General features: G+C 34.1%; 2 protein-coding genes across 2 annotated transcripts in view; one reads left to right on the top strand and one right to left on the bottom strand.

Moving 5' to 3' along the window:
• Positions 1-16,830, bottom strand: part of LOC134840536 (centriole and centriolar satellite protein ofd1-like) — a 370,655-nt gene that overhangs the window by 151,622 nt on the left and 202,203 nt on the right. The gene's annotated exons all lie outside the window — the stretch shown is intronic.
• LOC134838854 (uncharacterized) lies at positions 549-3,371 on the top strand. The gene is made up of 4 exons (XM_063854141.1): positions 549-1,806; positions 2,296-2,426; positions 2,738-2,920; positions 3,018-3,371. The coding sequence occupies exons 1-4, from the start codon at positions 729-731 to the stop codon at positions 3,297-3,299; spliced, it is 1,674 nt and encodes a 557-aa protein (XP_063710211.1). The 5' UTR covers positions 549-728; the 3' UTR covers positions 3,300-3,371.

The following is a 16,830-nucleotide window of genomic DNA, read 5'->3' as shown; positions in this document are numbered from 1 at the left end:
AAACTGAGAAAATTATTTAATTTTTCTTCCCAGAAAAGTCTGGAAACGGACCAGAAGTTCTCATGACTGTCTCTCAGAATAAGGTTTAATGGTTGTAATGCGGTTTTATAACAATCATTACTGGCATACTAGCTTGAAAACAATTAATTTTTCTATGTGTGATTCCTTATTTTCTTGGGTTCATTCTGTATCCTATCTCAATTCTGAAAATTCTGATTATTATAGTGTTTTTATACTTACTGACGAATATGAAATCGCGGTTTTCTATTTACAGACTGCACTCCAATTCTAAGCAACATAAACCGATGATCATTGCCATGAGAGAAAATTGTGTTATTTTTCAAAAAATTCATTGTGGAACAAAACTCTTGAATTTTTAATAACTTGAAAATTGCTGAGCTTGCCTTCAAGAAGAAGAATTTGAAAAATTTAATTGAGTGATCTGCAAAAGTTTGTTGGCCCACAAAGTTTACAAATGCTTCTGTTTGGAGAAGTAGTTGCCATTAGAGTTGCATAGCTAAGTTGCAGAGTTTACATTTCCAACAACTTGTCAAACAAACTTCAGAATGGCGTAGCACAATACTTCTGATAAGGTCCAATTTGACCAATCTGCACAGAATCAAAGTTCGAGTTCAATTTAGTTAATGACTGAAACTCACAGTTCACTATAAGCTGAACCACTTTTGTATTTTCCCAGGTCACTATCTGAAAACCCCCAAATTGATACCATGGGTGAAATTGAAGCCAAAAAACTTGCCCATTTTGTTGGTCCAAAGTCACCCAATATTGAAGTTCCGGATAAAACATATGTCGAAATAATTCTCGATGAGCTCGCTGAAAATGAAACTGGCGCTCTGTACACTGAAATACCATCAAAACGTCAGGTTACAAACGGCGAACTTAGAGCGGCTTCAATATCTCTTGGAGATGCTATTTTTGCCCAATTTGATTATCAAAAAGGGGATGTTGCATGTATATGCAGTTATAACATACCCGAGTTCGTGATGGCGTTATATGGTTCAACGATTGCAGGACTTACGGTAATGTTATGTAATGCGCTTTACTCGTATTATGAAATGAACCACCAAATCAACGACTCGAACTCGAAGCTTTTGTTTATTCCTGGCGATAAAGTTTTCATTCAAAAAGCCATCAAGGCTTGCGAAGGAACAAATGTGAACAGAATTGTGCTTTTAACTGAAGTAGATGATCAAAAATACCTGGATGAAGTTTGTGTTTCGAACCCGCAATTAAAGATCTGCAAACTAGTTGATTTTTGCGGAAACAAGAATGCTGAAATCCCTAAACTCATTTGGGATTGGAAGAAAGATACCGCGATTCTTCCTTATAGCAGCGGTACTACGGGAACCGCTAAAGGTGTAGTTATGAAGCATTCATCAATGCGGGCATACATTAAAGCCTTTATAATTTATAACCAGATTATGGCCCAGTATGCTAGGCCTACCTATTTTACTGTACCGCCTATGTTCCACATCTATGGCTTCGTAGTCACAGCCATGATGGCGCCATTTTCCGGAGGTCACGCTCTGATGCAAAAACGGTTCAATTTTACTCAAATGCTAGAATGTGTAGCTGAATATAAAGCGAGCAGATTGTTTCTTCTTCCAGCGATTGTCGTTCAAATGGCGAAGGATCCCGCCACTAAGCAGTATGATTTGACTTATGTGAAGTATATCTTATGCGGAACTGCGCCGCTGCCCAAAGAGCAGCTGAAGACCCTTCTGGAGAGTTTGAATAAAGACAGTCCTCCTTTGTTTTCACAGGCGTATGGCATGACTGAGGCAGGTATGTGAAAGAATTTTGCTATAAGGTTCTCCATTCTGAAATGTTTTTAAAACAACGTTTAGTCAATTTGCTTTATGATTGCAACAAACACAGTCAATCTCCTGATACTAGTTTAGAAGTATGGTCCCGCCGTTGTTGATGAGTTTCATTCAAAAGCTCGTTCAGAAGTGTGGTCCCGCCAGATCACTTGATTTATACTGAAGTACTTCAAGTGGATGAAAACTAAAGGAAAAATTGTAAATTTTTCTTCGTTTGATTTCCCACAAAATTTTTTTTTAAATGGAACTATCAAAAATATCAATTGACTGTCAAAACTTAATTTCCTTTAAAAACTTTTATGTCTGACTTTTACATAGGAATATTGGTAGTTTTATGGGACCATACTTCTGAAAGAGGTTTTTAACGGGACCATACTTCTAAACGAATACCACTCTCATATCACAAATAAATAAAATTCATGAATCATTAAGTATTGCATCATTGTGTTAGGTGGAACTTCTATGCCCCCCGATGCGCCCCTAGAGTTTGTGTTGTCGGGGAGCGTGGGACAGGTGTCGATGGATGGGGAGGCCAAAGTTGTGGATCTGGAGACGCTACAAACGGTCCCTGTCAATACAGAGGTAAGTCTGAAATCAATACAACAAATTTCTCCCACCCAATTTAATCTTTTTTATCTCATTCTGTGAGCATTTTTTTTTTATAAACTTTTGTTCATTTTTTCCTGACTTCTCTTAAAACCTCAGAAAGCACAAAGAGCGCTCAGAACAAATATCGCGCAGACCGCCCTTCTAATTGTTTGGTTGCCAAAAATCCACGCAGCAAAACAGTGCCAATTGTCAAAACTTCTGGAAAGTCTATTGCGAAAAAAAATTAGCAAAAACTATTTAAATTAATTCTCATCGCTCGATCAGTAAAATTATTTATCATTGAGGGCGAGATCTGGTTGAAGTCACCCACCTCCATGCACAGCTATCTGCACCGGGACAAAGAAACAGCTGATACATTGGTGGGGGGAGGGTGGGTGAGGACAGGGGACATTGGGTACTTCAACGAGGAGGGATATCTGTGGATCACAGACAGACTCAAGGAACTGGTCAAATACAAGGGATACCAGGTGAGACAATCATATTAAGAGTGAGACATTCTGAAATAAATTATTATAGATTATTTTGAGAAGTTTTAGGGGAACAGTTTTTATGTTTTGCGAACAGGTTCCTCCTGCAGAGTTAGAAGACCTGTTACTCACACATCCGGCAATCGTGGATGCAGCAGTAGCCGGAAAACCAGACGAAGATGCCGGGGAACTACCGACTGCTTTCGTTGTCCTGGGCAAAGACAAAACAGTCTCGGAAACAGAAGTTATGCTGTATGTGAAGGAGAGAGTGGCCCCATACAAGCAGCTGAAAGGAGGAGTTTACTTCATGGAAAATCTGCCTCGAAATGCAACTGGGAAACTATTGAGACGGAAATTGATGGATCTGGTATCAAAATAAAAAAAATTGTTCGCGGCCGACTAGAAAAGACAAATCATTCTAATTCGAGTTTAAAAACTTCAGTTCAATTCACATTGTTTTTTAGAACGAAAATAGACGACTGCTGCGCAAGTGGCGCAGAAAATTCCATCCATAACTATATCTCGAAAAATAAAAAGTTCAATTTTGTAAATCAGAAAATTTTCAAGGTTTCCAATAAAATTTCATGGTAGGACAGGGGTTAGAGGCGCTAACCTATATATAATATATTAACAACAACATTTAACCTATGATCTAATGCAAATAATAGCTTCCACTTCATTTTACTGACGTCATTATTGTATATAATAGAATACAGATAAAAGATCATATAAGGGCCCTGTATATAATAGCATATAGATAAAAGATCATAAGCTTTTGCAAGCTTTTGGAACCTGATCTAAACTACATTTTATAATTGGATAAATTGGATATTTTACCACTGTAAAAAATGTAATATTAACCAATCATAATCCATCTAACTAACAACCCACTTATTTGTAAGTGCTGAAATTACTTGTAATTTCAGCACCAGAGAGATTTGAATTTAACTTAGAAATTAGTTGCCTCTCCAAGTGAACTTCAGCAGCCGCAACAAACCAGTATACCCTAGATCTATTGAGCCTTGCAGAGACTAGTTAAACACCCTGAGACTAGTAAGTATAAGAGTAAGATTAGGATCAGTATTAGACTAAGAAGTTGCACGAATCTATCCAGCCGAAAATAAGATAGCGTGACGAGCAGACGGTGTACCCTATCCGAAAATACTCTATGAGTTAACCACATCGGTCATAACTCATCTGGTGCGACCAGTGAGGCTCGAACTCACGACCTTAAGATTCTATGACTGAAATTTTAATGATGACCTTAACAACTCAATTAAGGAAAATAGCGATCAAAAAGAGAGCATCTCATCCTTCCTCAATTCGAGAAAAAGACTTAGATTTTCGAAACCTAGTAGATAAATTAGAACAAACAGAAATCACAATGAAACTCGAAGAAACAGAAATTCTAAAACTACAATATGTTAATCGAATTGAAACAAACACTACACATATAAATAACATACAGGAATCAGAAACAGACCTGATTGAAAAAATCACTGAAATACTAAATATCTTTGAAAAACATCCAAACTTCAAAGGCAAACCATCCTTCAAAAAATGGTGTAATTATTGCCGACGATACGGACACAGTATTTCCGAATGTAGACAAAAACAACAAGACAATCAGAATAAACCTCAAAAGCATAATGAACCAAATAAATCGTTCTATCAATACATGAAAAAAGATCAAAATCTACCAAACAAAAATATATATAGTAACAACAGTTCAGGAAAAACACTTCCGAACACTACCAATTACAAAAGGAATCAATCACCATATAACTCAAGTTATAGAGGAAGATCAGCAGAACGAAGAAATACACGAAATTCTTCACAAAATAATTATAATTGATCGAATAGCCAAAATAATCAAAATAACTATTCACGATCAAATTCCAATACAACACAGTTTGTTTCTGGATCCAGTTCCTAATCAAACCAAAGGAATAGACACTATTCCAATAATCAATCACGATACTCATCATACAACAGAAATAGAAACTATTCACATAATAGAAATAGAAGTTACTCGAACAATCGAAATCAGAATTACCCGAACAATCGATCAAGAAATAATTCATATAGTAGATTATATTATCACAGATCAAATGATAATTATCAAAACAGATCACAAAACAATTCACAAAATCAAAACTCAAGTTACAATAATCGATATAGAAATTATTCCCAGTCACCACACAGGAATAATAACCATTATCATGATTCTAAACATAGATACAGAAGTAGCACACTAAAACATCAAAGACACATTAATCAAGTGCAGACAAATGAAGAAACAAAATCAGACCCTCCAGGTATTGATGACACAAGAAAAAACGAACTACAACTAAATCATATAAATTGTGAATCGTCAGATACAGAAAATGATACAGAAAATACCATCTCTATAAATATGATAAAATTCGAAAACGATTATGAACCTATCATATATGAACAACCTTTTACATCACATATATATGAAAATCAATTGGAACTCCTTCACAATTATTATATTGGACAACGCACTCATATACACAAGGTGAACCAAATTTAGTAAACGACTCAATAGACATTTCTACAGATACATTAACATCATCATCACTACCAGAAACATTGTCACTACCGTCAACACCATCATTAAGCCAGATTTCACCGACGCTTTTCCCTTTAAATTTCCCAAATAACCTCGACGCTAGATATCGAGAACAATCATCAACAAATATCCCTTTACGACTAGATTGGAATACATTTGTAGCACCCCCACCATTATTTGGACAACATCAAGATAGTAACCGACTCCACAGTTGGGCACTCAATAGACTACAACGTAGAAAGATATCCAAAATAGCCTCCAATTAAAATTCGAAATCACGATCAAACTTAATAATATTGTTCAACTTCCTTACCCATTAAACCCACCAAATATAACAGCTCAATCGCTACCACCAACATTTATAAACTGAAGTAATATATAAGTACGATAGATATACCAAAAACACAATTGGTTACATCACATTTTATAATCCATACTCAGGATTATCATACACATGTATATTCCAAAAATATTAACATTTCAACACCTCTTTTTTCTAATATTTTCTGACCAGAATACAAATTCTTCTCCTCGCACAGGACCCCAGGATTTATTAGTAACACACTACAATTCTGAAGAAAACGAACAAAAAAAACACTACACAAATATGCAATAAATCAAGTATCACAATGCGAAACAGAACCACAAGCTATAGAAACTACAAATGTAATAGCGACACTATATTCAAAAGCCCGAGCAACAACAGTCACAGGATATAAATTCACAGCAACATTTTCCGAAAAGAAAGTACATTGTTCACAAGTTTCAAACGGAAATAAAAACCGACTTGATCACGAATCATTCTATCAAAGTAATATAGAACGACTTCTACATCTAAATCCCGATGATTGTAAAAACGAACTACTCAGACAAAACATCACAAAAAATAAAAACATAGACAGAAAAATAGTAAGTTTTCAAGTCTTTGCCGATTCAGTACATCAAGCAGAACTTGAAAGATATCAAGGACATAAAAGACTAGACAAAAAATACCCATACAACGGCGCACACGGAAGATTAACTTATGACATACATGATAAACACTGGATACCACTCATTGGAATAAATAACCCCTCAAACTGCAAAGCGGACACAAAAAATAAAGGATATCAAGAATTAATGTTTTTCGATTGGAAAATACAACTCGAAAAAGTACAACTCACACGAGATTTATCAGACAACACAATGATCTATTAAGGAACCCGATTATTTTGCAAAAACGATCAAGGTTATTGTGACCCTACAACACGGACACAAGCAACGATTGTTTGGTTTCCCAAAGATACATGCACAACAATTCAAGAAGCAAAAATACACGCTCGAATAAAAATATTTTATATAATCAATTCCATACGAACAAGTAAATCCATCCCGAAAACAAAGTACTGATTTTAGAAATATTCATAAAATAGAAAATAAATTAACACGTTTCCAAATATATCAAGAAACAGAAATTGCATGCAAATACAGAAACCCACTTTACAAAACACTATATTCTGAAATGCTAGTCGAATACGAAAAGGGTTTCGACATGACCACTGGAAAAATAAAATTTGACCCTTATGCCACAGGTCACCCTCTAAACGAAGGAACATAATACATACCAGTTAACTTTCAAAAAAGCACAAAAAAGCACTTTGGTAATATCCATTATGATATTCACTTAGATATGAAGTTAGACTACACAATTAGTCGAATTTTTCAAGAAATGTCACTCTCCGAATTAGAAACACTTCATCAATTATGCGAATTAGAAAGGACACAAATCCTCTAATCACTCGCACTAGCAGTTTTAAAAATACCCTACGCAGGATATTTATTGTCAGGAAATAGATCAAATTTTCTAGACTACGATGGAAATATTTTATGGTTTTATACTTGTACCAAAAAAGTATCACCACTATATGTTTTTGAAGATAAACGTTGTTATAAAATAATCCCTATATTCTATAAGAATAAAGTACATTTTGTTGACACACTTTCAAGACGAACATACTTTTGGGATACCGCCGCAGTCACATGTGGATCAGAAAATAGCCACAATGTAGTACAATTGAATCCTGATGAAGATAAATATTATCTCCTTACTCCTTGCCCTACGTTAATGCAACCACTCAAAAAAATTTCACCCGAAAGCATCAGAGCTATTGCTCGTAATCCAAATATTGATTTACAATCAATTGGAATATAATCTAAATCAGATATCCAACATCACATTAGAACACAACAATTTCATGAATTATTAACACAAATGGACACTATACAAAGACAGTCAATTGACCAAAATTTAAGAAAACTTGCCAAAACCGCAGGTTTTGCAGATATTTATACACAAGTATATTGCGGATATTTTAAAGACATTAAAGATGAATATATTTAAACGGCGAAAAATACAGGCCACAAGATATTTCACCTATAAATATTTTCAGTTTTGTTACCCTAAAAAATGAAATTCTAGCTTTTCTAGGTTGTCCCTACTACATCTTAGAAAAATTAACTATCTTATACGCAATGTTTAACTTTACAAAATTTCTTTTCTCACTCTTAAAAGGAATCTATAACACATGCGCTATACACACACAAGTAAACAGACAAGCAAGTGAAGCACGCATACTGTTTGCAGGATTTTTAGGAATTTTTTCATCATCAATAAACAAAATACTTCTAGACGCACAAATAAAAGAATATAACACGAAAATAGCGACAAGACAGAACACTTACGACGAAGAACACAATAATATAGAAGTAACACCTACCGCACCACTGTTGCCACCCCTACCACAAAACCATCCATTATCATTAGTCCCACGTAATTTCCGAAACCTAGCAATAACAAATAGCCCAAATTCTAGACCAAATATACCACAAAGTCCCATCCAACATATAATGACACATAATTCACAAATCACATAATACATACGAACAAATTATAGAACAACCCCATACCACCACTTTTCAGTCTCAAAAAAAATCGTTTCTTTTTAGCCCACGATGAGCCGACAACTTGGATCCCTACACCGCTAAAACTCCCACCAGCCAACCTCCAAACTCCAATCCCAATAATCCCACTTTTTGCTTTCCCACCACCCGATTTCCCAATTATTAATATATCATCAAGCACGAATTCGGATACTAACTCAGATATTTCAGTTTTACATTCTATCTCACAACTTAATAATCCTAATATAGAAACCCCTGACAAATTTGCAGACTCCGAACCATCTCCATCAAATAACTTTCATACCAACTCCTCATTTTTTTCAAAACCCCCTTTTCAACCAATCCCAACAAATAATTCACTCCCATCCGTTTCCACTCCTTCTTATGCTTCGCATGTGACCCCAACCTACTCTCCACTTCATTCCGACCGATCATATAATAATTCTCCAGATACCCCCCAAATTTCCCAAGAACTCGATAATTTTATTACCCTTCAACAACAGTTAATACACCCTAACACCCTCACAATACATCAAATTTCATCCACAATAGAATCCTCAAACCCACCTACTCCTACACCGTCCTCAGCTTACACTGCATCATTAGCACAATCATCCACATCCACCGAAACACCTAGTAGCACTAACCGAGCTTATCGCACTTTTAAAAGAAAATTCCCGAATCACCCATTCCCGACCAAACCAGGAACAGCCTGCGAATATATTAATCACCAACAACACACCAACACGAAAAATTTTCTAGCAATCACCTTACCCTCATTTCCACAATATACATTAAAAACACCTAACGACACTAATGACACACGTAGTTTCGTAGATGAACATGTTTTAATGCCCACACTTCATTGGACAACTTATTATCATTTTATTAATCCCCTTTGCATGCCACTAACTAATACTCATGACGACATAGAAAAGAACAAAAACATGTTATATAGACTCACTGCAACACTAACACCTAGACAATTTACTTACGTAGGATATAAAAAATTACTAAAAACATTCACTGCACCCCGAGCTAACGAACTTACAATAGAATATTACGATCATAATATCATCCGAACTAATCAAGACCAATTTTTAGATGAAGATCGCTTCGCTAACCCACAACTAACAGAAAAATTTTTCATCAAAACGTCATACGTAGTCACACTTAATATTTTTGATAGAAAATATGATCACATCATTTCTGAAGCACTAAATGATATTCAAGCTTACGAAAGTTTCCAAGACAAATTTCAGTTATTTTCACTAACCTTTCATTTTCTTGCACCACATGAACGCGATTTGCACTGTTCCCACGTTATTATGTTACGCACTAAACAAACTCACACATACACATACTAGCGTTTCATACAAAATCATTTTGATTTGCATACGCCATCAAGACAACCACACCATCGTTTTCAGTTTCTTAACTCAAAATACACATCACCATTTTTCCTTAATTTCACTTATTTCATCAAAGATAAAGATACTAACCTCCACGGCACGGCATCCTCCGCAATTATGACCCACTAACACAAATGTATTTTTTTTTGTCCCATCACGAAGACCTTTAACGCCAAAGAATCCAGACCCTTCCTTATCCCGCATGAATTTATCCAGCTTATAGAAATACCAATATTAGAATTCATTCACAATACTAAATATAATCACAAAATATATAACCTCATTCAAAACACACCTTATGAGTTCGCAGTAGGCACAGAAGAACTAAACACCATCAACGCACTTCAATTGCTTTGGCCACTGCTCCAAACTAAAAATGTCATTCGCATACTAGCCAAATTACTAACAACATCAGATATGATACACGACATCTTCCCCCACGGCTTTTTCCCAGACGATTAACAGGTAAGTATTATTTAAAATACTCTTCACTAATCAATTTAACCATTTTTTACTAACCATTTTTTATTAATGTTTCATTTATATTTCTAATCGTCATACCACGATCACCTACAAAAACAGAAAAGAAAAATAAAAAAATAATACAAACTTGTTAAAATTCTTTTAAAACTCATTAATATCTTGCACTAAATAATGTAATAAAATTCATACCAAATGTAGTGAATTAATCTATAAATTATTTCCCCATGAAGCAGTAAAATTAAATACGATGAAATTTTATAATTTTAAAATTTCCTCCAAACGCAGTAAAATTCAAAATTCTATGTAATAAATTAATAAAATGAAAATGCAGTACTAACCTTTTGATATTTTCATTCACTCGCACAAGAATTCTATTCAAACTCGCACAGCTCGCCCACGAAGATTTGTTTAAATAATGATTTTAAGTTTCAAGTTTTCACACTCAACAACTCTAACACACAATAACAAGTTTCAAACTTTCCTTTAACCCGGTTGGAAAGGAATTATATACTAAACCAAACTATCCAACGCAGCTTACTAAACACCTCAAATCATAAAATAACAGCATGACTAAGAAAAGAAAACCAACGGTACCCAAACCGGATTAACCCAGTTCAAAACTGGATAATTTATTCTTTTGAAGACTATTATAAAGTCTAAGAAAGAAATAATCAAACACAAAAAAGTCGCAAGACAAACCCATACCAAAAACAATTTGATTTTTGAAAAAAGGACACGACCAAAGTAACATAAGAAAGATCAACTTAAACCCAGCATGAAAAGTTATCACATAACAGGACCTCTCAAAGAAACAGCACGAAATCATACTCCCACTCCTGGCCTAACCCACCAGAGAGGACGTCCTGAGCATGCTCTATAGCCGGCCTAACCCACCGCGCTACATCCACGCTTTGTGACCACATTTCTATTTTTAATAAGAGGTACTCAAGGGTGAGTAACTCTTCAAATTACCCAAACTAAAACAAAACGCTTTTGTGAAAACGATTAACTAAAATCATGATAAAAAAATTAGACTAACAAAATTTTATAAAATGTAAATTATACCTTGCAGTATATAGATCAATACACAACAACAAAGACGAACATCCAAAGACTAGATGACCCCATCACACTCGAACAAAAGAATGGCTAAACACAACCGATATGCCGCCCACAATCACAACTCAGAGGATTTAGAGTACGACTTGACTTCGCAGAAAAGGACTTCAATGAACTAGACCAATGACCACCTCGATGTTCAAGTATACGTACAGATCCGAGTTACGAGGCATCCCTTCCACACACAATCTCCACGCCATTCCCAGACGAGGTTGAACACAAAACAAGTTCTCTACATAATACAGAAAAACCCGTCATAGCAAATCATTCTGAAATCAGATTGATTTCATTGGGGATCACAGTCGTCACAAGACGACACAACTATTGTATTTCCCTAACTCCAGCGTCCTCGAACTTCTTCAACAAGAGGAACCGGACAAGAATATGATGTTCGCCAAATACCAACGTTCATCATCCATCCTTCGAATTGCAGAAAGATAATTCTAAAAAACTCTGTAAAACCCGGATGGGTGGAACCTGATCTAAACTACATTGTATAATTGGATAAATTGGATATTTTACCACTGTAAAATATTTAATATTAACCAATCATAATCCATCTAACTAACAACCCACTTATTTGTAAGTGCTGAAATTAATTAAAATTTCAGCACCAAAGAGGTTTGAATTTAACTTAGAAATTAGTTGCCTTTCCAAGAGAACTTCAGCAGCCGCAATAAACCAGTATACCCTAGATCTTTTGAGCCTAGCAGAGACTAGTTAAACACCCTGAGACTAGTAAGTATAAGAGTAAGATTAGGATCGGTATGAGACTAAGAAGTTGCACGAATCTATCCGGCCGAAAATAAGATAGCGTGACGAGCAGACGGTGTACCCTATCCGAAATTACTCTATGAGTTAACCACATCGGTCATAACTCACTTTATTTACATCGTATCCCACACTCAGTAAAAAGAAAAAGAAAAAATTATAATAGATTTTTATTTCAGTCTCCATAAATTTCAAAAAAAAAAGATTATAATCAAATAAAAATGGATTATAATGTTACTATTTTTCGAAACAAAAAAACCAATTATAATCGATTATAATCACTTATAATCGATTATTTTTGAAAAAGTTATTTTTGAAGTTTTATTGATTTATAATCCATTTTAATCGTATAATCCATTATTATCCAAAAAACGTCATCGCTTCATTTCGTTTTATTTTTATTTTCTTTTGTGTGCTTTCCAGTTGGTTTCTTTTCTTACTGATTACTGTTAACTTTCTTACTGTTTACTGCAAGGACGGATTTAGGGGGGGCGGACGCCTTTTCTCAGGTATTCGACCCCCTGTCTACCCAAAGGGTTCCCCTTTTGTACTGTTTTGAGATATCCATATTTAACGCCAATAAAAACTAATTTTGAGGGGGAGCGCGCGCAAAAAAAAACGTGATTTTTTGGTGAAATGTTTCCAAAAAACGCCTAAAAAAGTCAATTTTGGCCTGTTTCTTCAAAAGTTTGATTGCGGTGCACCAAACTTGGCCAAAACAGGGTCTTTTAAGTGCTCTGTGAGACCTCGTAAAACCATTTTGGTCGACTTAAAAAAAGTCAATAAAGTTTTTGATAATTTTTTTAAAATCCGCCTCCTCATTTCGAGAAAATCTCATATCCGCCGCTGGTTTACTGATTTCTTACCTCTTACTGATTTTTACAGTGTTTTCATGCAGAATAGCTAAATTATAATCCATTGTATTTCATTTTTCTTGTAAAAAAACGATTTTGATAGAAAAAGGGATTTTAATCTATTATAATAGATTATAAGAGATTATAAGATGTTACAAGAGATTATAAGAGATTATAAGAGACTTTCGGAAAAATTATAATCAATTATAATTGATTGTAATTTATTGAATTCACACCAAAAATGTTATCGTTATAATGGATTATAAATCGTTTAAACATCTTAAATTGACGCTCATAACTAATTATAATTTTGCTAAAAGTACGATTATAATTATAATTTAATCGATTATTTTCTCTTTTTACTGAGTGCGAGATTGCGAACTTCCTGTAACTAAATTTGTAATTCTGGAAGAGCAGACCATATCATGGAACAGTAAAACAAATCAGTTAATATTGTTTGCTCATTTGCTACCAAATTTAGGATATCGGTAGCCGGAATGTTATGGGTAGTATTAGTTTCATGAAAGCTGATCGGCTTGTGTGTAAGTGAACATTTTTGATAAGTTTCAAATTTCTATGGTATTTTATCTGTCCCCATTATTAGCCGTAAAAAAAATTAAGCTTTATGTGGCCAAACTGTGCACTGGATAGGCGCACAATTTTTTGTCTGTATGGTTTTGGGTTCCAGAGACAAATCTTTATCATGTTAAAATTTTGTCGGAACGATCAAAGAAAAAGAAAGAACAAAAAAAGAACAAAGGGAGCGTCCTTGTTTCGAAATTCGCTTACAATTCTCAAAATGCAGTTTGGCCTCGTAATGAGTTGTCTGCTCTAATTTTAGTGACCACTCCACTATCATAAACCTTGAAAATATGAACATGCATCAACTGACAAAGTTTCGATAGCCTCATTTTAGAAAAGTAAGACAAACCATAATCCGTTTAAATGGTCATTTCTGCCAAGTCAAAAAAAAACAATCAAAAAGTAATTGAAATTTATAAATGGGGATCAGTCATAGACGATCTCTAAGGACATGGACCAATCTCCAACTATAGATTGTTAATGATGTTAAAAACATTTTTTAATCTGGTGTTTTTACTGTATAAAATTTTTTCTTTTGACAAATTTTGATTTATGAAATATATTTTTGTGCTGGTCGATGAAACTTTCCATTTTAAATTCATTATATCAGTCAATCCACCCCTGAGTATAAGTTTCAAAATCTTGTACCACTTTTTGAAAAATATATAAATTTTTTTGCTAAATAATTCCTAACAACTACCAAAATAATCTTTAAAACTGCTGATTCAAACTAGCTCAAGCCAGCGTGTTTTAAATGATTACGACGCGAGAGTGCAAACATGTCTCTCCTCTCTCTCTCTCTCTCTCTCACACACACACACACACACTTTGCGATGAACTAGCGGTAATTTTTTAAAGAAGTTTTGTAAATAACGGTTACAAAAAAATAGCAATCATGGCGTCTATTAACAGTGCTAATTGTAACCCCCTGTATTTTAAAAACCACAGTGCGGTAGGTCTAGAGTTTTTTGTTCCAGGATGGGACTTGGGAATAAAAAATTGAAACAAGTTTTGGGAACCTTTTTGTTATACAACAAATCATCTGTAGAGAAAAAACAGTACAAAGGGTATTTTAGCGTCTGAAATATGCACCAAAATCAACATGTCCGGCGAGCAAAATTTGTACAATTATTATGTTACAAAATTTCTTCATTTGAGTGCATAAGTCGAATTTCTAGCTGTATTGAAATTCGGAAAACTGAAGAAAAATGAGATTTAAAAAGCTTATTTTTTTTGCTGCTACTTGTCCAAAAGACTATACTTAATAAAAAACCTCTAACAATTTTAAATTGACTATAAATAATAAAACTGTTTTTTTTCAAGGTAAGGCACTGAATGTTTCGATTGCCATTTATTTGATCTCAATTTTTTTTGGGTAAATTAAGCACTGGCAAAATTTTTTAAAAAATGGGGGGGGGGGTAGGAAAAAGAGCCATCAATTCATTTTGGATTATTTTTGTATTGCGGGATAATTCGTGTATATTATAAAACGAGCAGTTTGGACAGACTCGTTGAAGGTGACTATAGTGTATAGTGGAGTGCATTTCCAACTGGGCCCACGCGTGATACCCCGAGGGACCAATGTTTTTTAAAATTGCTATGAATAAAAACACCCTGAGCAAATATATTTCTAACTTTCTTTGAAAGTCGGAACAATAAACACCAGTTGAAAAGCAGGGCTCTTGTGACAGAAAAAAGTCGAATTTTGATCTGATTTTACACTAAAATTAATTGTGGTATCAGTTTCAATCTTGTTTGTTCAAAACAATTCCTTCATAAAACTAGTATTATTTGCAGGCAATTAAAATGAACGTATTAGCATGCATAAACCTGATCAGTAATAACAAAAGCGCAACTGCAGAAACAAAAGAACAATAACTACTTTTCAAGAAAAATACATTAAATAAAAAAGCGGCAGTCTAACGTGAAAAAAAAAGATAGAAAAGTTGAAAATTAAAAACAAAAAACTTATAATTGAAAAGTTTTTATCTGTGTTTAGTGAAAACATATTTATGGCTATCAAAATAGAAGTCCTATGAAAACAACTTATTTTTATTCGAAGATGCATTAAATTTTTTCCTTGTTTGAACATCATTAATTTTATTAGAATACAGTGCTGATTAAATTATCCGGACAAAACTCGAATTAAAAACGTGTTTTTCCCAAATTGGGCAAGTTAAGGTGGAAAAAGATGAAACATTTTTTAGCTTAGAAATCAACCAGAATTATAATGTCAAACTTTGTTTTGCAAAGTTAAAACACAAAAGTTTTGCACCACAAACGAACCAATTTTGACATTATAGCTAATCGAAAATAACGCTGAAACTACATATTGGACCTTCTACAGAAATATATTGCAGTGAGTCTAATACATAGCACAACAAAATTCATGAAAAGTCTACACTGCAAAAATATATATAAATTATTGTTCAATCATTTGAAAAATGGGGAAGAACTTTGTATTCGGGTGTGTTTTAGTTTCTTTTGTTTTCCACGCAAAACCAGGCACCACATACAATTATTTAAATGGATCAAGTGATATATCATATTAGAGCCCTTTCAATTGTTATTCGAAGAACATTGAAAAAATTTCAAACTTTTCACAGTGTCTAGAAAAACTGGTTTGAAATTAGTTCGAAATTAGACCAAAGTTTTTGGTCTAATTTCGGACTAATATGGAGTGAGCTTGTAGGCTTACTTTAGTGAGCGTTACTTTAAGTCGGGAAAACTTAGTTTTACTCAAATAAAAGTAGTTATTGGAATTTTTTATCGCCAAAAATTGAACAAAGGTTAAAAAATGCAAAAAACATGTCAAAAACTGTTCAAACAATTTTTTAACACGTTTAAAGTTTTTTTCAAATTTTTTCGTTTTTCTGGTCAACTTTCTTCAAAAATTGTTTTCCGGATGGTTTTTTTATTATGACTGTCAAATTTATCCGATTTTTGTTTTCGTTTAGATCTTTTTGCCACACCTTGTGGAAAAAACGACCCTAACTTGTATTTTCTAATGAAAAAAAAATGTTTTTGTGTTTTTCCAAGAGTGTGGTCGGAAAATTCTGTGCTATTTGCACAGTAACTGGCTACATGCACAGTATCGTTGCATTCTGTGCTACTTGCACATTATCCTTGTTTTAACTTTGTTTGATAGACAAA

The sequence above is a fragment of the Symsagittifera roscoffensis genome, chromosome 2, assembly GCF_963678635.1.
Source record: "Symsagittifera roscoffensis chromosome 2, txSymRosc1.1, whole genome shotgun sequence".
Lineage (NCBI taxonomy): Eukaryota > Metazoa > Xenacoelomorpha > Acoela > Convolutidae > Symsagittifera > Symsagittifera roscoffensis.
Note: the sequence above shows the minus strand (reverse complement) of the source record. Positions and strands in the feature narration are given on the sequence as shown.

Excerpts from the sequence above, each read along its gene's own strand:
- LOC134838854 (XM_063854141.1), top strand. The coding sequence starts at position 729 with ATGGGTGAAATTGAAGCCAAAAAACTTGCCCATTTTGTTGGTCCAAAG. Across the intron at positions 1,807-2,295 it reads GTATGGCATGACTGAGGCAG|GTGGAACTTCTATGCCCCCC; the intron begins GTATGTGAAAGA and ends TCATTGTGTTAG. Across the intron at positions 2,921-3,017 it reads TCAAATACAAGGGATACCAG|GTTCCTCCTGCAGAGTTAGA; the intron begins GTGAGACAATCA and ends TTTTGCGAACAG.